At 46.3% G+C, this 26,048-nt stretch overlaps 1 protein-coding gene across 1 annotated transcript in view; it reads left to right on the top strand.

The window, feature by feature from the left end:
• Positions 1-708: 708 nt before the first annotated feature.
• The window catches only part of LOC149326508 (arylsulfatase B-like), an 87,163-nt gene continuing 61,823 nt past the window's right edge, over positions 709-26,048 (top strand). The window contains exons 1-2 of the mRNA XM_089564598.1: positions 709-801; positions 5,106-5,265. Coding sequence (XP_089420724.1) covers positions 709-801; positions 5,106-5,265 — 253 coding nt within the window. The remainder of the gene's footprint in view (positions 802-5,105; positions 5,266-26,048) is intronic.

Below are 26,048 nucleotides of genomic sequence, written 5' to 3'. Positions count from 1 at the left end.
ACACATGCAAAGTAAAGGGAGAAGCTAGCGCTATAATTGTACGAGAGGTAGAGGACGTCCGCTAGACGAGGTGGTGACATGTATTAGGTACCAAGAGCCCTTTGTGGTTTGCGAATGTCGCACAGTCAGCCGTGGAGTCCAGGGCCGCTTTGACGAGATGCGAAGAGCAGGAGACCACGCCGGATGTTCATGAAAACTGTACGCCGTATGGTGCTCGTAAAGTCACCATGCTAACGTAATGAATTATTCTGGTGGGAAAGTCCAAAGCGTATTGATACCCGAGCTGGACGTTCAAGACGGTACCGCGAGCGGTGGTGCTGGCAAAAAAAAAGACAGCGAAGCCCAGTGGCCAAACTAGTTCGACAAAGACAGGCTAAGCCAGGCACCTAAACATGCTTGAAATAAGCAGGCCAAGGCCAAGTGGCTAGACTGGGAAAGAGAGGCGCATCGAAGCAGCTATACGAGCGTGTGTGGGGTTGGTTTGTGGCATGCACAAAATTTGTCTAAATATGCTTGTTCCAGTGCTAACGTTCTCGTTGCATGCATGCGCCAGACCGACTAGACATGCCTAAATAGCCGCTAATTTGAACCAGCTTTCGATGAATAACGCGCTGAGCCTGTTAGCTTAGCTCCACTATCATTTCCAACTTCTGCGTCTGCGTCTTCCTTCTTTGTGTTCTGAAACACCTCCTTTAAACATGTTTCAGGATGATCGCGGCCCTTGTCGCCTTCCTGGCGCTGTCGAGTGTTTGTGCTGGCGGAAAGCGTCCGCACATCATCTTCATCTTGGCGGACGATATAGCAAGTAACATCTATCCACACTTTTCACTCTCCGCCAAATCAAAATCGATCGCTCTCCCGATAGCACCCCCTAGAGCCAACCTGTACATAATTGCCACATACGGGCACTCTCTGGATATGCGTCAGTAACATAATGCAGAAGAAGAAACGAGATGTGGTAAGTAATGAGGACGTGCATGAGAAACTGCTTATGCTCTAAGTCGGACGCAAGGAACAAAAGGTGTTTAATTCTCAGCGGTGAAGTAGCCCTGTTGTAAAATCAGTGAATGTAACACCTTGCTGAGGGAATACTGACCACATCTCTCAATTTCAATAAGTTATGAACGTTGGGGATGCATAACGATTCACAAAGTATGGCCAAGAAGCAATTACCTCTAGCGCCATACCATTGACATGCGCTATGCGTGTCGTTTCTCGCTGCGGCAGCTGTTAAGCATACCTCATGAAATGGTCCACACGTTTACGACTATTCAGAGTGTCCATAGCGCGCAATGAGCTCCTCAGCCCGATGCAAAATAGGTGCAATTAGTAGAACATTCTTTCTAAACCTCGGAACGTTGTCGCAGCGTTTAGTACTCAAGTCTCCTCCGTCCGGAAATCGACCTCGAGTGTCTTTATAAGATGATAGGGCAACGCCGACGATATTATATTTCTTCGTGCATAAAGGGTCGAACACAGGCATATGGACGAAAATGCTCCAGATACTTCGCCGTCTTCCCAAGGCTAGTGATCAGCAGAAATAGCGACAGTTATAGCTCCATCGCACTCCCTGTGGTGGAAACTCTCCTCCATGACGGCAGCAAGATGCGACAGGTTTTAGAAACCAGGAAACGTACGAAGTGTAGCCCTACATTTTTAGACTTAAACAAACTGTCGTATATTTCAGAGATATACAATGATCTACCAAAACACTAAAAAGGCAGTTCAAGGCTTTGTGATTTCTAGAGTAGTTTTCTTTGATGCAATTTATCGAGGGCCTTCGAAAAACGTAAGACAATATCTACCTGCCCAGGCACAATATTTGCGCCCTACAACTAATAAACAGTTTAAAAAACTGTGTAACCATGGAAAATGTTTATGAAGCCATGACGTGACGACAACACTTTACGATCAGCTAAAAAATCATCAGCGTAACATGCAACAGCATGCTGTAACATTTTCCAACAAGTACTTGTGATAGAAACAGGGTGATAATTATTTACGAAAAGCCAGTCACCCTTTTTATGGATTTCTAAAACTCGTGCACTGCACCAATCAGCTACTTTGTTGGTTTTGGTTTGGTTTTATGGGTTTAACGTCCCAAAGCGACTCAGGCTATGAGAGACGCCATAGTAAAGGGCTCCAGAAATTTTGACCACCTTGGGTTCTTTAACGTGCATTGACATCACACAGTACACGGGTCTCTAGAATTTCTCCTCCAAAGAAATTCGACCGCCGCGGCCGGGATGGAACCCGCGTCTTTCGGGTCAGCAGCCGAGCACTACTGTGTCTCTTGTGGCTATCGGCAAGTTGAACATATCGGTCAGAAAGCCCGAAACCTGATTGGCATGACGTCTATTAATTAAATGCATTTGTAATGCCATTAGGTCCTGACGAATTCTTAGCATTCAGATTAAATGGCATATCATTAATACCTTCGCGAATAATTAACAGTGCTTTCGTTCGGACCATTAGTGCGAACTGGTAGCTATAATCATTCTATCCAAATTAGATTTTGTTTATACGAATAAAAAGTCTATTATTTCGCTTACGTCATTTATACCTACATAAATAAACTTTATTTTATGGCTTACACTACACCAAGTACTTGCGGGTTGAGTCCCCAACAGACTTTACTAGTGTTCTACTGATCAAATTTTGTCTTGCGTGTTTTAATCTTGTCAGTGTTTTTTAGCTTTCAAAACGTCTTAGCTCATGAGCGGTGAGTGACCTTGATAGCTGTAGCTTATTCGTTCTATATGCTGCAATTACATCTCTTTTTCTTGTGTGTATGCAGAAAATGTGCTCTGGCGCAACCAGTTGTCGATCGCTCAAAGAAATTGATCAGCATCATCACCTTGACTACGCCCATTGCTGGGCAAACGATATTGAGACCGACTAAAATTGCTGCCGGCTACAACCATTTAAGGCGCTCTGTGCAGAATTGTATAAATTGCAAACACGCAGGCTTTCTTCACACTGCCTTCAACCTACCGCTCAGTTCTTTGTGTCAGGCGTATTTAAGTCCGGGGTTGCCATTAGTCTTTTAATCGACCGCAGAAGTTTTCGGCATTTTAGTAGCAGCCATGTTCTGGGTAACATACCGGAAATGCTTGCTAGAAGCTCCTGGTAGTTGTCATAACCACGTACGCCGAAGTGGCCAGCAAAAGTGAAATATTCATATTGATCAAGCGCCTCCCTATACCCCCGCCCCTGGGATAAGGTTCCTTTCACCATTTCGCTCCTATGTCAACTGAAATGTCAGCTGGCAGGATATCAGTTTTCACTCGTCGAATGTGCCCAAGCTGCTGCAGGAGTCGCAGGAGTTCGAGTAGTGTCTCCACACATGAAGACTGCGAAGACTTTATGAGCAGTGCAGTGTTTTGTGTCGTACTCTCAGGTGAAATCAATGTGACGCCTGTAGCTATGGTTGAGGCTGGTGGTAGCATGAAAGTGGGACTTGCATCATTGACAACCAACAGGTAAACATAGTCAGTGCTGTTTGCGATTTCTAGTCTGCGGGCTTATGCAATCTTTGTCACCCCTGACAGAGTGCTGGGCGTTGAAGTCACCGTAGGTAATTCTACGAGCTAGGTAGCGATCAAAAAACTGCTATAGAAACTAATCCAACGCTACCTTCTTTCCACGGAGACACACAGACATGCAGTCGAAAGAACTCGTGAGCAGAGCTTCGTTCTTGCTGCCGCTACTTCAATGATGTCCGATCGAATAACGGGGATGGTTGAAGACACGGAATTTCTTCGCGTAATTATAGCGCGGCACCTTCGTCGGGCAATGCCTTCACTACGCGGCTGTATTGTTTATGAGCAACGTAACCAGTCAAAGATCCGCCACATTGGAGGCCAGCTTACCACCATTTCATTCTCTTCTAAATGACTCAACTATAACTGGTGTAATGTACTTCACAGGTCCATCTCCTGATTTCAGCCAGCGCTGCCGTGCCGCCGTTTTAGCCCGCGCACCAGGCACTCCCTTAGAGATATGGAGAAGTTTCATGACATAGGTACTGCTTTAGCGCTAAATCCACTTGCATATGATCCAAAGCCCTCACCGACATAGCGGCCCTATCGTAACAACACACCACAGGGACTTTAGTATAAGCTCAGATTATTTTATCCTGCTTGAATAAATACTTTGTAACTGGTCCTTGGAGAGGGAACTCAACACCTCCAGTGGCGTCTGAGATCGCTGAACATTTATATTTGAAGGTTCCAGTGTGAGGGGGTCACCTGTCACTCCAATGTGTCGAAGATCGTTTCAGAAGCATAAATCGAAGGATTTACGCAGGTGTTTACTTAGATACTCAAGCTCGTGCCTGGGGAAGTGTACTCTCTTTTATTCGCAGCTTTCGTATCCGCCATGTTCGCATCGAGATAAGGATCTGACGATTTGTGCATAGATGTCAGCACTCTTGCTAAGGAGTGGACATTGAAGCTTATTTCACCTGACGTATGGGAGACAATGTGATGTCTGGTAGAAAAGGGAGAGTAGCACGATACTCCTATATCTTCAACAAGCTAGGTATTATCCTTTTCAGTCCTTTCACTGGTTCGCGAAGAAAATGTAAAAACAGCAAAAAAGAAAGATAGGAAGCCCAGATCAGCAACCATTTGCCAGGCTTAACGCCAATTGAAGATAAATTAAAAAGATCTAAAGGCTGAAAGAAAAAAAAAACTATTTAAAGGGAAGACCAAACGAGTAATAAAACAACACTAAAACAAGAGCAAACCCCAATAAAAAACACAGTGAAAGTCAGAGTCACAGGCAGACAGTCAAAACACAGGCTGCGTCTGGGGAAGTGGGATTAAAAGAAGAGACGTAAACGGACTCGAAACAGCTTATGGAGTAGTCGGCCAGAGGAGAAGAGCTCGAGAGGAGAAGCTGCTAAAGGGACGTTGTCGTGGTGGACGTGAAAGGAGACGACGGGTCTGGAAAGGCGACTTCCGGGCGGAGGGAATGAGAAAGCCAATCAGACTGGCGCGAACTTTGTCTGCCCGTTTCAGCCCATATTGAAAATGCACAGATTATCACTTCTACATAACGGACACACTGATGCATGTATGTTCTTCCTGCTACAAACTCAGGGATGGGCAGACACCTCACTCTTCGGCGCCTGCCAGATACCAACACCAAACCTGGACGCCTTGGCTGCAACTGGAGCTCTGTTCAGCCAGTACTACACGCTGCCGACATGCACGCCGTCGAGGGCCGCTATCCTCACGGGGCTCTACCCAATAAGGCTTGGTGAGTGTGCGTTCTCAACGGCCATTGCTGAGGGACTTCATTTCAATTTATTAACCCCGATACTGCTGAGTGGTATTACAGAAGGCGGCGATAAAAATGTCAACATAAACACAAAACTAGGAAACACAGAAAAAAGAAAAGAAAACTATCAGTTATTAGTGTTTATTTACTTATTTATTTTATTTCACCACACTGCAGGCCAGATTGGCCGAGGCAAGAGGGGCATACAAAACATTCAGGAAGCGCGTTCCAGTCGGAAATAGTTGTTGGGAAGAAACTGTGCTTGTATGCGTTTGTTTTGGCAAAAAGAAGCCGTAAAGAGTGTTCTTTGGTGTGACGGGTCTTTCTAGTGGTGCAATGGCTGAGGAATGGAAGAAATAATTCAGAATTTACCTGACACAGTTTTATGAAGAAGTGAAATGCGGTTGATTTTTTTGGCGGACATGCAGCAACAGAATTTTGTTATCGTCCGTAAGTTTTGTTGGCGAGTCGGATCATCTTTATTTATTAAAAACAAAACGGACCGCCTTTTTTTGAATGAGTTCAGGTTGATAAATAACGTTCTGAGTGTGCGGATTCCATATATCAGAAGCGTATTCGAGTTTAGTACTGATGAAAGTATTACATGCAAGTAACTTTATATTGTTAGGCGCAAGGGCGTCCGCAGAATTTTTTGCAGGGGGGGGCCCCATTGGTTGTTGGCGCCGGAGGGGGGGGGGGGCATGTTCGTAGCAAAAAGGCACTATTTGCGGTATGAATTTATTTATTTATATATAAATAAAAAATAAGTGAAATACACACATGAAATAAAAATTACAAACAGCAAATTAAAGTGTGGCTAGGAGAGATACATTGCAGTTTATCAACGAAGAAACAATTAAAATTAATAAAAAATCCAAAAATATACTGTCACTTCGTGGAGAAGAGTGCTCAGTATTGCTGCATACGGGTTCTCGACTCACCCGGATTGATGACCAGCACACAGCACAATATGGTCACAAACACGCAACTACAGTCACTCAGTCAGTCTTCCTTGAACAGCAACTGTAGACTCCACGGATTTTTCTGGGCGAATTGCGTGATTACACGGGTGATAAATTCATTTCTGTGCTTCATTACACGCTCTCGGTGCACACTCGTCACACACATTGATTGGAAAAACGGTTGAACGCGCACGTTGAAAACAAAAGATGTCTATACATACAACGAAAACTTATTTACAAGATAAATGCACGCTCGCAGCTTCATACACCTCGCTCCATCTTGCTCGCGCATCCGCACAGTCGAGCAACCGCACGCACACTGCTCGCCGCTCGTAGTTTTCTCGTCCACTGTCTTGGTTGTTCTCAGCTTCGTTGACAAACGGCCACTAAAAACACCGAAGCACAAATACAGAGGCGCGCACACGTGCAAGGGCTTACTTCCGTGCGACTTCCAAGGGGAAGGGAAACTCGCCACTCCGGTAGGAAAATTTGTTTTGTGTGTTTTTATGGGGTTCAGAGCCCCAAAACGACTCAGGTTATGAGGAACGGAGTAGTACAGAGCTCCGGATAATGTCGACCACCTGGGTCTCTTTACCGGGCACTGACCTCGCACAGTACACGGGCGCTGTTGTCATTTGAGGCCCAGCCAGAGGTGACAGGCGAGCCAGGCAGGCGCCATCGGGCTGCGTTGACCAAAGGCGCTGGTTTTCGGAGAAGACGCAAGGGACGCTGGTGTGGGGGCGCCTCTGGAGACTGCGTCGCCGTGAACAAAAGATGCTAATCTCCTTTGCCGAAGATTCTGATAGCGGCGCTTCTACCGCACTGCGCTCTCCCGTGGATCGGAGGCACAGCGAGCGGCGGCGGCGCCAACTGATCGCCCGCTTGCCCATGAGCAGCCCGACAAAGCGGGGGTGGACACGGCTGATTTGTCTTTCCCTCCTGAAGAATTCATCGGTGGCCGGCATAACGAAGGCGAAAACAAGATGCACTGTGCACTGTCTGCCTCCGTGTCGCTATCTGTCTAGAGATCAAAGAAACAGGCACCCATTTCAAGACGGCTTGAAACACATGCTCGCCGGTGCCGCTGTATGTCTGCAACAGGTCGGCCTTCAACAGAGCTAACGATGGCGTGGTTTGAAAACGGCATAAAGACGCGTGCCCGGACGCGGCATTTCGCAGATGTGACCCAAAGCGTGGAAGCGGGGCTGCTTTTACCCTTTTGGCTGAGCCCACCACGGCCCCTGGCGTGCGGCCATCACTCACGGTTCGAGGGAGTGATTTTCCAGGGGGGTGCAGCCGCCCCCCCTTGCCCCCCCCTCCGGACGCCCATGGTTAGGCGTGTGTTTTAGTTTGCGTCTTAAAGGGACCCTGAAATGGTTTCTTCAATCATATTTTATTGCAACAACTCTGTAGAGGTGGTCTCTGCCTGATTCAGAAAGCTGCGCGTGGAACCAGTAATTTACAAACAATTTTTCAAACTTGCCGCTCACAGCCGATTAGGGCGACACCTCACCGCGCGTTTTTAACCGCCTCTACCACATGACATAAACTGGGCAGCCTTGGCGATGGACTGGGCGGCCCTTATCATTGGCTCTGCCAAATGACGTCACGCGCAATTTTTGCAGTATTTCATTTGAAACTGACCACTGATGCTCCTTGAAATACTATTTTATTGAGTGCTCATTATTTTTTAAAACACACGTATACAGAGGTAAGAATCAAGCGCATTTCTTGAAATTAATGTGGTACTTCCGGTAAAGAAGGAAATCCGTCTGCTCACAATAGCAGGTGTTCTTGTCAAATCTTGGCGCCCGCCTTTGCGATTTTCCTAGCTGCGCCGACGAGTCGCTGCTATAGTGTACTAGAATTATATATGTCGCTGCTGTCGTCGCCCTGTGGGTCTCGGTATGGCGTGTACTGAAAGGCTTGAAGCCCATCTCAGCGGTGGCTGCACGCAGCCGCGCTTCGAGCTCCGGATCCATGCCGTTCGAGCAGCAAGCAGGAGACGCATATGTGCGAAAACTTGGCCGGCGCGCCGCACCGATCGTCACCAGAAAGACTGCCAGCTAACTCGAGCAGCGACAAAACATGCCTGCTTATGTTGGGAGCTTTCGGCAACGGCATCGCTCGAGGGCTTTACGAGCGACGAGCTCTGCTGCTGCCTGGCTGCCGTGGTCGTCGCTAGGCCTATAGCTCGTTTCACGTCGAAGCCGCAGCGGCCGGCGCTTCAGAAGTCTCCTGAGCTATAATAAAAGGCTTACTCTACACATCGCTTTACAGTCGACAGCATCATCTCACAATAAAATAATAGTATGGTCACTTTCCGCGACGCCTTCAGCAGCGAAGCGAGCGGGCGCCAGGCGAGCCGGACCGCAACGTAGGGCCAGCGGCAGCTGCAAGGCGGTTGTGGCCAGAAATTTGCTCGTATCACAGTTGTTACCTTTACCAGCAGCTAAGTATTGGTCAGCGATCCTCAAAAATGACACATTTTTTTACATTTCATGGCCTAGGGCTTATTATTTACGTCAAGAACACTCTTTAGCTCATTTTTTATGACGCCGGCAGACGTGATCCAGGCCGGTAGGCCGGCCGGCATGCTCGGTGTACTTGACGTTCGCACAAGGAAATACAAAACAGCCATTCTACCAGAGATGATGCTTCCTAGATTCGAGCAACGACAACATGTCTGTTCAAAAGTGGAACTTTCGGCAACGATACCGACTGCGGCAACGCCGGGCGACGAACTGCGCGTTGGTCCCAGGCTGCCCTAGTCGTCGCTAGGCCTAATGGTTTCGCATCGAAGCCGTGGCTGACGGCGCTTCGGAAGTCGCTTGCGCTATATCAATAGGCCTACTCTTCACATCGCTTTACTGCGAACTCGTCCCATAATAGAATATATATTCGATTTCCACGACGCCTTCAGCAACGGAGCTAGCAGTCGGCAGGCGAAGAGCCGCAGCAGCACCAAAGCGGCTATGGGATGATATTTGCTATTATCGCATTCATCACTTTTACGATCAGCTCGGTATTGGCCAACGACCGTCAGAAGTGATGCATTTTTGACATGCATCTATCCCAGGGCTTGCTATCATCATCATCATCATCAGCCTGACTACACCCACTGCAGGGCAAAGGCCTCTCCCATGTCTCTGCAATTAACCCTGTCCTTTGTCAGTTGGCGCCACTGTATCCCCGCAAACTTCTTAATCTCATCCGCCCACCTAACTTTCTGCCTTCCCCTGCTGCGTTTGCTTTCTCTTGGAATCCACTCCGTTACCCTTAAGGACCAGCGGTTATCTTGCCTTCGCATTACATGTCATTAACCCGCCTTTGTTCCCTCACCCACTCCGCCCGCTTTCGATCTCTTAACGTTACACCTATCATTTTCCTTTCCATAGCTCGCTGCGTTGTTCTTAACTTAAGCTGAACCCTCTTTGTTAGCCTCCACGTTTCTGCCCCATAGGTGAGTACCGGTAGGATACAGCTGTTGTATACTTTTCTCTTAAGGGATATTGGTAAGCTACCATTCATGACCTGAGAGAATTTGCCATATGCGCTCCACCCCATTCTTATTCTTCTAGTTATTTCCCTCTCATGATCCGGATCTACGGTCACTACCTGCCCTAAGTAGACATATTCTCTTACTACTTCCAGCACCTCGCTACCAATGGCGAACTGCTGTTCCCTTGCTAGGCTGTTGAACATTACTTTGGTTTTCTGCATGTTAATTCTTAGCCCTACCGTTCTGTTCTGCCTGTCTAACTGATTGATCATGCTTTGCAGTTCTTGTCCTGAGTGGCTTAGCAAGGCAATGTCATCTCGGCGAATTCTCTATTAACTCTTACCCCCAACTGTTCCCATTCCAGTCCCCGGAATACCTCCTGTAAGCAGGCAGTGAAGAGCATTGGCGAGATCGTGTCTCCCTGCCTGACACCTTTCCGTATTGGAATTTTATTGCTGACTTTATGGAGAACTATAGTAGCTGTGCAATCGTTATAGATATCTTCCAATATTTTCACATAGCACTCTTCTACACCCTGATTCCGCAATGCCTGCATGACAGCTGAGGTTTCCACTGAGTCAAATGCTTTCTCGTAATCAATGAAGGCTATATATAGGGTTTGGTTATATTCTGCGCATTTCTCGATCACCTGATTGATAGTGTGAATGTGATCTATTGTCGAGTATCCTTTACGAAAGCCTGCCTGATCATTTGGTTGACTAAAGTCCAAGGTTGTCCTGACTCTATTAGCGATTACCTTAGTAAATACCTTGTAGGCAACGGACAGTAAGCTGATTGGTTTGTAATTCTTCAAGTCCTTGACGTCTCCTTTCTTATGAATTAAGATAATGTTAGCGTTCTTCCAAGCTTCTGGTACTCTCGAGGTCACAAGGCATTGCGTATGCAGGGTGGCTAGTTTTTGTAGCACAATCTCTCCTCCGTCCTTCAACAAATCTGCTCTTACCTGATTCCCACCAGCTGCTTTCCCTCTTTGCATTGCTCCTAAGGCTTTCTTTACTTCCTCCCACGTTACTGGCAGGATGTTCCATTGCTGTGCTCGACTGCCTCCCTCAGTAACTTGATGATTAGATTCGCTTCTGTATAGATTTGTGTAGAATTCTTCGGCTAATTCATCTATCTTATCCATATTGCTGATGACATTGCCCTGTTTGTCTTTTAGCGCATACATCTGGTTTTTACCTATGCCCAGTTTTCTCCTCACTGGTTTTAGGCTACCTCCGTTCCTTAGAGCATGCTCGACTTTCTCCATGTTAAACTTTCTTATGTCGGCTACCTGGCGCTTATTTATTAACTTCGATAGCTCTGTTAGTTCTATCCTGTCTGTGGAGTTAGACGTCCTCATGCTTTGACGTTTCTTAATCAGATCTTTAGTCTCCTGAGATAGCTTGCTGGTATCCTGTCGAACAATCCTACCACCTACTTCTGCGGCGCACTCTGTAACGATAGCTGTAAGATTATTATTCATTGTTTCAGCACTACGGTCGTCTTCTTTAGTTAAAGCGGAAAATCTGTTTTGCAGCGACATTCTGAATTCCTCCACCTTCTCTCTTAATGCCAACTCGTTAATAGCCTTTCGCTTCACCAGTTTCCTCCGTTCCTTCTTCAAATCTAAGCTAGCACGACACCTTACCATTCTGTGGTCGCTACAAGGGACCTTACCGAGGACCTCCACATCCTCTACGATGCCAGGGTGTGCACACAGTATGAAGTCTATTTCATTTTTAGTCTCACCATTGGGGCTCTTCCACGTCCACTTCCTGTTTGCTCGTTTGCGGAAGAAGGTATTCATAATCCGTAAATTATTCCTATCTGCGAACTCTACTAATAACTCTCCCCTACTGTTCCTAGAACCTATGCCATAGTCACCTACCGCCTTGTCTCCAGCTTGCTTTTTACCTACTTTTGCATTAAAGTCGCCCATCAGTACAGTGTACTGTGATTTTACTTTGGTCATTGCCGATTCCTCATCCTCATAGAAGCTTTCAACTATCTGGTCATCATGGCTTGATGTAGGCGCGTAGGCCTGCACCACCTTCAGCTTGTACCTTTTATTAAGCCTAATTACGATAGCTGCCACTCTCTCGTTAATACTGTAAAACTCCTCGATGTTGCCAGCTATATCCTGATTAATGAGGAATCCCACACCTAGTTCTCGCCTATCAGCTAATCCACGATAGCACAGTACATGCCCGCCCTTTAGTACTGTTTACGCCTCATCTGTCCTCCTAACCTCACTAAGCCCTATGACATCCCATTTAATACCGGCTAATTCCTCCAATAGCACTGCTAAGCTAGCCTCACTTGATAAGGTTCTTGCGTTAAACGTTGCCAGGTTCAGTTTCCAATGGCGGCCTGTCCGGAGCCAGAAATTCTTAGCACTCTCCGCTGCGTCACAGATCTGACCGCCGCCTTGGTCACTTGCTCCGCAGCCGCTGGGGACTGAGGGCCGAGGGTTAATTGGTTTGTTCATAGAAGGTCGTGGCCAAGTACTACACCAGGGTGGCCAAATCCTGTTCTGGTGAGGAAGTGCGTTGTCGGTTCTGGTCACCGAAATCAGGCCGCACTCCAAGCCTGGGTATGCAATTCCATCGACACGCGGAGGTTTTTTTTTTAATCCGCTGGAGAATTGCGTGGCACCGGGATTCGAACCCCGGTCCTCTTGCACGCGAGGCGAATGCTCTACCTCTACGCCATCGCTGCAAAACCCTCGTGCTTGCTATAAACGTGAACAAACAATACTAGCGCGTTTTTCACTCCCCGGCGGCCGGCACCAAGGCTGGCAGGCCGACCCGGCGTGGCTCGGCCCCGAGCGCCCTGAGGAGCGCGCGTACGTCATCACGACGCTGCCGCTCTCCGCCCTCGATTTCGCTTCCGCTTCCCGTCGTTGCGTCTGCCGCGCGCGGCTCGTCGTTCACATCTAGCAAGTTGCACGCAGGCGACGAGCTGCGATCGGACGTTGCGACGCCGTTCGCAACAGCGCACCGCACTGAATCGCACTCACTTTTCGCACATGTGTCTGTGACCACCGGAAGTAAACAAGCAGAGCGCCATTGCTTGACGTATGCATGGGCGGAGCATCGGCCCGTCTTTTCTTTTTTATGCGAAGCATACTACTTTAGCTACCACTTCAGCCCTTCACCGTGGTTATGCGCCTCCAAATCACGTGACACATGACGTCACACCACGTGACACGATGACGTCACGACAGTAGAGAAACGGGGCCCACCTCGCGCCGTCGCTGTGGTTGTGCGCCTCCAAATCACGTGATACATGACGTCACACCACGTGACACGATGACGTCACGACAGTGGAGAAACGGGGGCCCACTCGCGCCGTCGCTGTGGTTGTGCGCCTCCAAATTACGCGACACGATGATGCTTCGCATTCTCCAGGCTTAACCAAGTTAAGCCTCAGCCATTTTTTTTTTCGGAGCCAGCCCCGCGTGTATGAGTTGAGGGTAGTATGTGGGGGAGAGGAGGAACATCATTTTTAATCGGCGATATCTTCGGTGTTGATGGTGTTCACTTAACAATTTTTGCGGTGTGGCGACATGTGATGGAATACCGACCTCTCGTGGGCTTTTGCTAACCGTAGCAAAGAGCTTTTCAGGGTCCCTTTAAGAAGCAAAGCTTCGTGAACGCGGCCGAGCAGATTTGAGAAATGTGAGCGCTCTAATTTAGTCTTTTAGTAAGAGTGACTCCGAGGTATTTATAATAGGGAACCTCCCGAATATTACTGTTCACAAGGTGATACTAGTAAGAGCTCACATTTTTCTTTCGTGTAATCTGCACAAGAACAGTCTTGTCCATATTAAGGTTCATATTCCATTTTCCACGCCATCGACATATTTTTATCACGCATTCTCGAAGCGTCTGGTGGTTTGCTACTGATAATATTTTTTTACAAACAACGCAGTTATCTGCGAACCGATTTATTGATACTGAATGGGAAATTTAATCAATTATATCTTTTATATATGTTAAGAAAAGTATACGTCCTTACACGTTTCCCTGGGGGACTCCTGAAGTGACAGCAAGTGTTTTGGAACAGGTAGCGTTTACCTCGACATAATGAGTTCTGTTTGTCAGATAAGCTTTAGGTTTGGTTTAGTTTATGGGGTTTAACGTCCCAAAGCGACTAAGGCTATGAGAGACGCCTTAGTGGAGGGTTCCGGAAATTTCGACCACCTGGGGTTCTTTAACGTGCACTGACATCGCACAGTACACGGGCCTCGAATTTCTCCTCCAAAGAAATTCAGCCGCCGCTGCCGGGATCGAACCCGCGTCTTTCGGGCCAGCAGCCGAGCACCATAGCCACTGAGCCACCGCGGCGGCTCAGATAAGCTTTAATCCACTCGACAAAATACAATGTAAGTCCAATCAGCTGCAATTTATAAATAAGTTTGGAAGGCGGTAGTTTATCGAAGGCTTCCGCCATATCGGGAAATAATTCACCTACCTGTCCCGAACTATCTAAGATGCTAATGAAGTCACCAACAGGTGCAACTAATTATGTAACAGTAGACATGCATTTCCGGAATGCATGCTGAGCCCTTGATGAAATACCCCTGTCATTTAATAAATCATTAAGGAAGCCAGCAACGACATGTTCTAACAGTTTACAACATGTAGAAAGAATTGAGGCTGGCAGATAATTAGAAACCGTTAGTTTATCGTTTTTTATTGTGAAAGCTACACTACACTAGTCGCTCAGTCATTTCGCGGAGCTCTGGAAAGGCCTAGCTGCGCATGCGCGAGGAGCGGGTGGCGTCACACGGCGCATAGCTGGCGCTCCGGGGCCGCCGTCAGAGCCGCGGTCGCGCGTTCTCCATCGCCTCGCCGACAGTCTCTCTTTGTTCCTTTCCTCAAGAATGCAATTTTCATTTTCTTCATTACGGCCCCTCTGTCTTCTTTCACTACCACTTCCTCCCGTCCTCTAAGGTGCATTTCGGGTGTCCACCGAGATGACAGAGAATTACTGCGCCATTTCCTTTCCCCTAAAAACGTTGCGTTCAAAGGGCCAGGCATCGCACCTTACGGGTGGTGGCGTTCCGTGGACTCCCTGGTAGCGCTACAGCATGCTGTCGCGTTCCACTCCTGAAGGCGAATCTTAAGCGCCATTCATTAGCAGTTAATTAGTGTGTAGTCATGAATCAGTAACTAACCATTAAATAGTAATTTTCATTTCTTAGCAGTTAGCCATGAAATATGTGCGACGTCGCCCAGTGGTGACGTCACCAGTGCCACAGAGGCAGTCAAAGTTCTGCGGAAAAAACTTTCGCCTCTACGCTCTTTAGACAAAGTGCCGATGAATTTTTTTGTGAATGGGAACAACACGACCCTTTGTGCAGTCATTTTCCAAGTCACTTGAATGCAAGGAGACTGAAAAAAGCCTAGCAAGATGCTCAGAGAGTTGAGGCGCATACCGTTAAAAATAACATTTGGAATAAAGTCGGACCGTGGCCTTCGAGATGTTTATCCTGAACAGTTAAGATAAAACTCCATCAGCGGGAACGATAGGAATCTCGTTAGAGGCACTGCTCGCTCCGGTACTGCAAGAGCCATAACAGAGGTGAAGACACTTTGAAACTATCGATTAAATAGTTCTGCGATTTTCTTGGGCTAAGAAACTAGTTTCCTACCTTCATGTTTTATTTCTCGCAAGGTTTTCATATTTTGACTAAAGTGACGACAGAATTTGCTAGCTTATAAGTTTAGGAAGGATCGTAGGGTGGTATTAATGTAACGAGTTTTCGTAGGAGATAGGCTATGAGCTAATGCATGTTTTAATGTCTGCAGGGACTGTAAGGATGTAAAATGCTTAAGGCTATGTCGTTTAAGTTTGCCCTTAATATGAATAATATTGCGACTCACGAAAGGGTGTTTGCGCTTCATTCTGACCTTTCTTTTAGGTATAAAGTGTTTGACCCAGAGTAAAATGCTATTCGTGAGGCGCTTCAATAAACTATGGACATCATCATTAAGCGTCATCAGCACGATCAAAATCATGTACATGTGCAAAAGGCAGATGCGAGTGTTTTCAACCAGATCAGTAGACCATGAGAAAAACAGCAATCGGTGATCTTAAATACCCAACATCCATCTGAGAATAATTCATCCACCAATAACATATCCAGAAGTGCATTATTACGCGTACAGTCACGAACAAATTGCTTAAGGTTTAGAGCTAACATGATGTCCATAAGAACATCACCAGAAGTGCTGTTCCGATAAGCAGTCCTGTCCAAACCTGGTAAATTAAAATAACCTGCTAAAATCACTCTGTTTTGATGTTTAGTTGTCAAATAGCCACACAAAATTTCAAGAAATGCAATGCCCTCAACGGAAGCACAATAAACAGCACAAATAAAGCAGATAAACCGAACTAGCGACAGTCAAAATAGATTTTCCTGGTCAGGAATATGGTCAAAGACAGTAACCTGGAAAGACGACTTGAAAATAACTGGTACACCTCCACTCCTGGAACCCCTGTCCTTTCGGAATAGCTGGAGCCTGGTGTTGTAATATCATGATCACTCATTTTTTAGGAGACAATTTCGAATTCTAGGCTGTCAGTTTTGTTGACGATACTTCTGGCGTTTAGGAACAGCACGCGTAATTCCTGCATGCGGATCGGTAACCGCTGTCTCTCAGAGGTAGCGCTGCGTCCGACAGGCGCTGGCACATGCGTATTTCACGCATCATTCCACATGTAACAGTCGTCATCGATTTTGAGTTTACCAAATGTGAGAAAAATTTTCTTGCTACACTCTTGTTTATTTTTTTGCACTTTACCAAAGCAATTTGCGCCTTCTTAATGTTTCAGCAGAATTGTTGTTCTCCACTGAGAATTTGGTTCTCTTCAACATTTTAGCATCGCCCATAACCTCTTGCTTTTCTAAGTAATACTAAAGAAGCAGGATAACAGGGTGACTAGATGAACGGCTAAATCTGTGAATGCGTGCCACGGATGACCAGGTACGTTTATCTTGCAAAACTTCTTTAATCACTTTCCGACGCAATGTTTCTTCAGTCTCGTCTTCTTCTCTTTGAATCCCGAAAACAATCAAACTGCTTCAGCAACCTTTCTCCTCAAGATTAGTTAACTGAGGTTCCAAGATTAGATAATTGATATGATCTCTGATTTCTGCGCCTTTTCTTATATCTCTATTATGTTTTTTTTATTACATTCATGCGCAAGCCTGAGTTACGAAGAGTGGCTTCTATTTTCTCAAGTCTACGAACTACATTGTAATGAGGGAGGAATTACTCATTGACATCCACCTGAGTGCAGCCATACGGCTACAAAGGAAAGCTATGCGGCTGTTTTAGAAACTTCGCAGTTAATGAAAAATTCGTCCTGGTCCGGGGTTCGAACCCGGGACCACCGCTTCACCGGAGCAGTCGCTCTACCAAATGTGCTAACCGGGACGGCAAGTTTATGATAGGGCTAGAGCGAATTGATCAATAACTCGATGTAGGACCACTCCACCTCCGTCTACTCCTCCTTGGGGATTCACGTTAACATTTGACTACATTGTCTAAATCAGTTCGTATAGCCTGCTGACCATTAACAAGTTGTTTTAACATATCAGTGATAGCAGGATCAGAACCAGATCCAGAACTTTGCTACTGTAAAGAAGAAGAATCTACTCTTCTGCACAGTTCGTGATGTATGGCCACTACGTAGGGACTCGCGCTTTATTGGTTATCAGGTTGAGCGTCCCAAAGCGACTAAGGCTATGAGGAACACCGTAGGGGGGGCCTTCCTTAATTTCGACCACCTTTGTTTTTGTTTGTTACCTGGAATGACTTCGCACGCTACGCGGTCCTCTAACATTTCACCTTCATCGAAATTCGACCTCCGCGGCCGGCATTGAACCGGCGTCTTTCGGGTCAGCAGCCGAGCAGCATAACTGCGGACCCACCGCGGCGACTATTGACTCGCTGTGTACGTGTGCACAAGACTAAGCCCAAAACAAACAATTGAAAAAAAAACTAAAGTTATATGCAACAACATTGTTTATCCCAGCACCGATATGTTTTTATACCGTTTTGGAGGACGCGCTATTGACAAAGCGCGGCCATTTAAAAATACCCAGTTTTGAAGCGAAAGCTGTTCATCTTACTTCCCAAGATCCTGGAATAGGCCGTTTTGTGGGCCATATGGATGTGAATTACAAAGAACGAGAGGAAATGTGTACAGAGGAGGAATTAGCGAGGATTGGTGAAGCTGGCGTGAACCTAGCGGCAGTTTTTTTACAGAGCGATGAGAGGCGACTAGCACTGAAGCAAGTACTAAACTGACTTCTGCGGCCACTGTGCCGATGTTCATAACGTATGCGCTTTCCGGCGCGGAGTGGACACTGTTGTGGCCGCATGTTTATCTTTCATCGGGAATATTGAGCACGTCGTGAGTCTTCAAATAGAGGTGTATGCTTTAGCCCCATAAAATGCCCAATCCTGCTACTGTGCCTGGAGACAATAGAATACGCATATGTTTGATGAAAGAGAACAGTGGTGTCAAAGAGATCATCCGCCACGCGTGCAAGAGGAGCAGGGCTCGAATCCCAGTACAGCGAAATTTTCCACCGGGTAGTAAAAAAAAACGCGAGTCGATGCAATTGCATAACGAGGCTGGGGGTGCGGCCTTATCTAGGTGACCACAACCGACAACGCGCTTCCTCACCAGAACAGGATTTGACCACCCGTAACACTTGGCCTCCTACATGAATAAGCAAATTACCTTTTGGTCCTCAGTCCTCAGCAGCTTCGTAAGAACTGACCAATGCGGTGTTCGTACCTTTCACGCACCGGAGGGTGCTAAGATTATCTGGCTCCACCTAGGCCGCCATTAGAAACTGAACCTGGCAAGAACGGGGCGGCAGAATGTTAGGTGGGTGTATGAAATTAAGTCGTTTGCGGGGATATGGTGGCCGCAGCAGGCACAGGACAGACTTAATGGGTGAGATAGGGCAGAGGACTTTGTCCTGCAGAGGGCGTAGTCAGGCTGATGATTATGATGTGTGGTGAACGTCACCACCGTTCTTCGTGAATCGTTAAACACTGACTCGGGCCAAAACTTCCCCAAATGTGACCATGAACCTGAAAACGTTTATTGTACAGAGCACAAATAAAGAAGTATAAATGGCACAACACGTTCTAGCTGAACGTGTGCTTGGTTAGAAGCAACACTATCAGATGTCACTGAAACTCCAAGAATTGCCAAATGTTAAGCCATTGGCAGCCTGCTTGGTACCTCTCACAAGTGTCTAAAATTCCGAGTGCATCTCTGACGTGTCCCTACATATAAAAATGTTGGCATGGATATGAGACATAAAACATCTGGTTTGTTAACCGAAAGCCCTTGCTTTGGCAGATAAAAGTAGCTTCTGTTTGCTGCTGCAAAGGTAATTCCTTACCTGCTTTAGGAAACAGTGTGCTGGTATCAAGGAAAGGAGCACAACGCCAAAATAAGGCTAAATTGCTGAAAATCCTGGCACAATCGCTTTTATAGGATCCGGAAGCAGCCCAGGTTTAAAATATACAGCTGCCAAGGAGATCGTGCTGGCTTGCGCAGCAGGCGGTGTGGTAGTTGCGCGCGTCGTGCTCATTCTTGGGCTTCGAGCGAGTGCGAAGCAGACACTAAGGCTCATGTTTGGCTCATTTTTCGCACAAAGCGGCGTAAGTAAGCAAGAGATCATGACTTTGATACAAGGCTGCTTGGGTGGATGCCAATGAGTAATTACTTTGTTATTACATATCTACTTCACCAAAATTTCAATCGACTACTTTACCTTGCGTGTTTTCGCTCAACCTCTAACGCCACTTTTTACTCAGTACTAAAACTACAAAGACTAACATCAAGAAATTGTTCATAATACAAAAAAGAATTCTTCGTCTTGTTGCAAATCTCCAAAAATTGAGTTATATAGAACACGCCTTCCAAGCACATTCCATCATCCGCCTAGATATCCTATATCCATTTAGACTTCTGCAACTAATGTGTTTTTCCCTCAACCATGTCAAAAATTGTTTATCAACTTTGGCCTCCTTAGGATCACACCAAGCATTAATTCACACGCGAAATCAGGATGTATTGGTTAGATCATTTTTTCGTAGTAATAAATTACACTCGTTAACTCATAACCTTTCACGTACCTTAAATGCATTTCAAAACACTACTGGCTATAAAAGAAAGGAACTGCAGAGCCACCTCGTTACACGGTGAATACTTGTGTACTGTTAATATCATCGTTATTATTGTTTGCTGTGTTGGTTAGCTCGGTGTCGTACTTGTAATTGGATCGCTGTTTGAATGCATGTCATATTTAGTTGTATGTTGATTGTAATTTTTTTCTGTGTACAGCTAGTGCTTTCATCATTTCTTACTATATCACTGCCTCTATTCTGTGATTTGTGTTTTTCTCATTTATTGTTATAGTATGCTTCATAGTTATTAAGGGTTTAAAATTAGTTCTCGCGTGTTGTACGCTTTGCCTTGTACTGGATAAAAGCTGCTAACGCAGCTTGACGAGGTCTAGGAAACCATCCAGAGATGTCTGGTAAATAAATTGAATTGAATTGAAATTGATTGGGACGTTCTCAATAATCCTTTTCAAATTGGTCACCTTTCCGAGGCAATTAACTTGCGATCACCCCCATCAATTATTCCAAGTAAACCGCATAGTTGGACGCTCCATGCAGCTGACTGGAAGCTATTCCGGCATAAGGCCTCTCTTGATAAACTGTGTGCTTGGCATCACGAGATTGATGAACTGAATGAAACGTTTACATCTTGTTTCATTACTTCGGCACGTCATGCAACTTCTGAATTCTCGTGAGTGGTTCGACAGAACCACAAAGTGCGGTATAAAAAAGACTTTCGAGAAGCGAAAAAGGCGCAGAATAACGCCTGGTGTTTTGCAGGTAGTCAACACTTGAGAATCTTTTTCCCTTTAAAAAGATGAGAGCTAATGGACGGCGTATCTGTTGGTACCCGATCAACACACCTAAGTGGCACAATATTGGAAATGTATTGACAAAGTGTGGTCCTGTAAAGAACCACACGGAATCATCTATTTCTAGTATTCGGCCAATTGCATGTGCTGCTGTGGAATGTCCTTGAAAAAAAAAACTAGATATCGTCCATAAACAGTTAAATTAAATAAAAAATGTGCCAGAAAACTCACAAATTAAACGGCAATATCTCCCCGTCCACGACTGCTTTTTCCACACGCCCTAGTACAAAAACAAACGTAGGAGAGCAAGCAGACATCTTAGGCGAGCATTTCTCAAGTGTTTCAAGTTCTTCAAAGTACACAAAATCATTTCGAAGTACAAAAACGAAACTGAGAAACAAAAACTTCCAACAGGTGGTCGCACAAACGAAAGATTTAATACATTAATTATGATCCATGAAATAAACTGAGTACAAAATGCTGGCACATTTTTCTCAACCTTCTGTAGAACCACTTCTGAAATTGGTTAACAATATCAAGAAAAAATTCCGGAAGCTTGAAAAAAAGGACCTTATGGTGCCATTTCTGAAACCTGGAAAGCAGCCAACATCCCCTGATAGCTTATAACCAAAATCTCTTACCAGTTGTCTGGCCAAGTCTTTTGAAAGCATTGAAGATATCAGGCTAACCCTCGTGATTTAATGTCGTGAACTTCTTGACATCAGTACGGTTTATAAAAGGCATGTTCGTTAACAGACAATTTAGTTCGCCTCGAAAATACTGCCCAGAAACTTCCATACATAAACCACACTCCCTTGCGGTCTTCTTCGATCTCGAAAAGGCATATAAAACAACTTGGAGGTTCGGGATACAGTGCAACCTAGCAGACCTTGGCATCCGCGGAAGGATGTTGAACTGACTAAATGACTTCCTGTCCAACCGTTCTCCCCCCGTAGGTCATGGTCTCTCTCAAACAAGGCCTACAGAACGAACCGACCCTCCACCTAAGGAAACCGATTGCCAGTCAATGGACAACAGAAATTTCTAGCTATAATGTTGATAAACAGCTCACATTCCTTCCACACACAAAAAACCTGAAGAAGAAAGCTTCCCAATCCTTAAATATGTTAGAGGTGCTTTCACGAAAACGGTGGGGTCTGATAGAAGATGCTTTTTGGGCATTTATCGGGCTGTAGTACTATCTCTGCCTAGATTACGGGTGCGTCATGTCTGGCTCAGCGAGAACATCATACCTAAAACGACTGGACCCCGTACATAACCTTGATTTACGTCTGTCAACTGGCGAATACAGAACAGCCCTCAAAAACCCTCCCTTACGGACAGAAGAACTATGCTCACATGCACGTATGTCCTGAAAATACGTTCCCTGCAGGAACACCAGTGGTGACGCATAGTTACAAAGTGCACCTCTATAACACTGTTAAACAATAAACCCTACTCAATCAGACGTATGCTTCTCCGCTTTGAAGATTTTTACCAAGACATCGAAATACTAGATTCCTTTTTTTATGTCGCCTCAAGGCACCACCAAGGCCTCATGGTACAGCCTTCCCACTGTATGTGACTATACATCAAAACATTTGAAAAAAACAAACAGCGCACGAACACATTACAGAAAAACTGCGCACGACAAGAAAAATCCCTGAACGACACAGAATTTTCCACTCACTTCTCAAAAACTGCTGCTTATGTAGCAAGTGCGGTGATTCAAGGAATCTGGCAAAAAAAAAAATAGTAAGGCCGCCAAACTGTCAACTATTTTTCCAGCCCAATGTTAAGCTTTCTCTGTAGCTGTAAGCAGCATAATAAATAATTCCATTGAAATAGCATAACCTACCCAGATTCACTAAGCGTGCTCACGGCAATACAATGCTGAAATGGAGTCTAACCGTAAGTAGAAAAAGTAATAGACAGCACAGAAAAAGTCACAACACAGGGACATATGATCAAATACTGCTGTGTGCCGAGCCATGTTTGAACAGATATGAATGAAAGAGCCGACTGATGAGCTGCTCAAGCTCGTATTCATGAAATCAAGGAAGTTTACATGCCCCATAGAGACTGCACGAAATTAATACATAGTATTGTGAAGGCTAAATGGCAGGCAACTTGGGGTAATGAAATAAACAACAAGCTGAATTTTGTGAAGCCTGTCCTCGGAGATTGGTAGACGTGTACACACCAACCAGGAATGTTTTATAGAAGTAATTTTACGTCGTCTCTGCTTAGGCCCCGCACACCCGACGCATAACTTCTTACTGACGAATCAAGACAAACCTCTTTGTGAAAGATGCGGAGACGAGCGCACACTAAGCCATATTTTACTGTCATGCTCAAAACTTGAGAAACTAAGAAAAAAGTACGTTACTCATTTTTCTCGGAACAGATCCCTTTTCATCCATTGCGGCTGTAGGGAGATTTTGCAATTGTTGAAATACCGTACGTTTTTAGTTTTTTTATGAGAAGGCGATTTCTTGATAAAGTGTAAATTATAGCCCAGCGCCTCTGTTGTCTTTTATAGACTTCCGCAACTTCCTCATTCTCGAGAAAAAGACTCAGGGGCGCTATGCCGGAAGGCCCGAGTTTGGCGCTCGCCCGAGTTTCATCCGAGTTTGCGATGACGGCAGTCAGTGAACGAAGATAGCGCGGAACGTGTGCAGGGCGCGGACAATAAACTGTAGAGATAAAGCCACGTACAGGCGATACAAGCGCACCCTGCGCGCTTGTTTCACACTTCAAACAAAATACACTGCGCAATACCAGGCCGCAGCGCTACCTGAAGTTATCAGCGCCGTAGCAATCGCGAAATCCTGACTTCTCTGCTATCTGCATACTCGCCGCTAGCTGTTTGACACGCCTTTTCGGGCGCGTCAAAGGCGTGTCTTCTCTTTCAGGCTCTATCTGTCTCTTCATTTCCGAAGACAAAAAGTGCGCACTAGGTGCACTCTTTTATCAACCCTTTCTCTTCTCTCGAATACGTGAAAAGGCAACAGATAATATTACGAACATTTCGTTCATTTCCAAATTTATTTTAAAATCTGAATCCAATGTAGCGTTGTTGAAAAGCATAGCTTTAGGAAATCAACAAAGATTTTACACTTTCTGCCGCTAGTGGCGATAGTGAGACCATTGCTTGCAGCGTGGCTTGCATATGAACTAGAGCGGCAGCCCACCGTGCCGAAAACGAGAGCTCCTGCGCTGACACGCCGCCGGTAGCGCTGCCTTCAACTGGAAAGACGGGGCAACTAGTACACGCTGAATCTTTCTTATTTTTCCGCCATTGCGATAATATATTTTATTGTGTCGTATATCAAAATATAACAGTCATGCATCTTCTGGCTTGCATAATACACAACAGGTAAAACTGAACTGCGCTGCACCCCCCGCGTCCCTGATGCTCTCTGCAGTGACCTCAGGTGGAGTTCTCCGCTGCTACGGCCGCCGCCGCACCCCGGTATGGCCAACCACTGCTTTTAGTACGCCCTTGGCGAATCTCAGCGGTAGAAATTGGCCGTGCGAGCGGCTGTGATGCGGTGTGAGAAAAAAAATTGCTGTTTGGCTGTATTCATTACGTATGCCTGTTGTGTGTGACGCCTCTTTAGTGCGCTGCGGATGCGAAGAGCGTGCTACCCAGCGACACAACTCATCCTATGTCATCAGACGTTGACTAAAAGCTGTGAAGGTGGTGGCGCGCGTATCTGCGTAGTATTTGTTTACGTCGCGCACTTCAAGGCTTTGCGGACTGGTTTTGTCACTAACGTCGATCGCCGTTGTCTACTGCAGTGACATCGCAATAATATCGTTCGGGCAGATGAGGGATCCTGTTTGTAATAATGGAATCGGACTTATAACAGAGAAAGGTGTTACGGTTGTGAAGTACGCAGTGCTTGCGTGCTGGAAATTACAAACTCTTTATTACACTGGGCAGCGACCGTTTCTCGATCCCGGATGTGTTTGACACATTGATGCTGAGCTTTATCACCGATGAAAGCACGGCCAAGCCAAACACCTGGGGTGCCATGTTGTTGGAGTAGGACGTGCTCCAAGCACCGTTTCGTCGTCATGGTCCGTGTTTGACGCCTTGCAAGCAGGTGTGACGCGCCGTGAGTGTTGTGCTGTGTCTTACGTGGTTGCAACAGGCTATAGTGTTGTGCAATCTTGGTATGTGAGCGAAGAAATCGGCGGCTGTCGCCACGTTGCGTGTCCTTCGAAGAGGTGCTTAGATTAATCAGCGATGACGTCCGTTTTGCCTGTTATATTTCGATGGTCAACATCGTCGATGTCTGTCAACAATCAGCACAGCCGCGCAGCATTCCTGTAGCAGGCAAGGATGTTGGGAGTGCCCAACCATAGCGCGTACGCCTGTCATTTATGTACGGCACGCCGGGGGCGTCAACAATGGTTTTGATTGACAGGTTAACTCGGAGCTAAACTCGTGAACGGTGAAGTTCCCCGAATTCATCTCGGGACTGTCATAGCGGCAGCAGCAGCAGCCTGGGTCATCGCGTCCTCTGACGGCAAATGTCTGTACGGCCGGCTGGACCCGTGTACTGCCATGGCCGACGACGAATTCAAGCGATATTTTGGCCTCTCCAAAACATCGGTACGATGGTTGTGTAAAGAGTTAAGCGACGACCCACGCCTGCGGAGAGTGCGTACCGGGCCTCATTCGCTTTCGGTCGAAGAGCAAGTCCTCTGCGCCCTCCGGTTGTTCGCGACCGGGAGCTTCCAGGGGAGCGTCGGCGCAGACCGCTTTATTGGACGCCACCAAAGCACTGAGAGCCGCTTTGTGAGGGACGTCTCCGGCGCGTTTATCGACGCGGCTTTGCAGAAGCGGTGGCTCGCTTTCCCCACGACTGCGGCCGAGCGTGTCTATGTTAAGGAGAGTTTTCTTCTGGGCGGCGGCATCACAGACGTCGTCGGATGCGTCGACGGGACCTACATTGGCGTAAAGGCCCCTTCGAAGTCCAGCCCTGACGTCGTGAAGGCCTACTATTTCACGAGGAAGGCACATTATGTATTGAACACAATTGTTGTAAGAATGCTCTGTTTTTGCTTTCATGCATGGAATGGAATGTTTCATGGAATGTTCTCCCATTTATTAGTGATAGTGGCCCGTGTACTGTGCAGTGTCAGTGGATGTTAAGGAACCCCATATGGTTGAAGTTACTGGCAGCCCTTCACCATGGAATGCCTCATCGCTTGAGTTACTTTGGGGTATTAAACCTCAAAAACCGCTTCCGGTTATCAGTAACTGAGCAGTTTTACACACAGTGTAGATAATTTTTGTTGTACC

The sequence above is a fragment of the Amblyomma mixtum genome, chromosome 10, assembly GCF_055824585.1.
Source record: "Amblyomma mixtum isolate Tamu chromosome 10, ASM5582458v1, whole genome shotgun sequence".
In the NCBI taxonomy this organism is placed as follows: domain Eukaryota; kingdom Metazoa; phylum Arthropoda; class Arachnida; order Ixodida; family Ixodidae; genus Amblyomma; species Amblyomma mixtum.
Note: the sequence above shows the minus strand (reverse complement) of the source record. Positions and strands in the feature narration are given on the sequence as shown.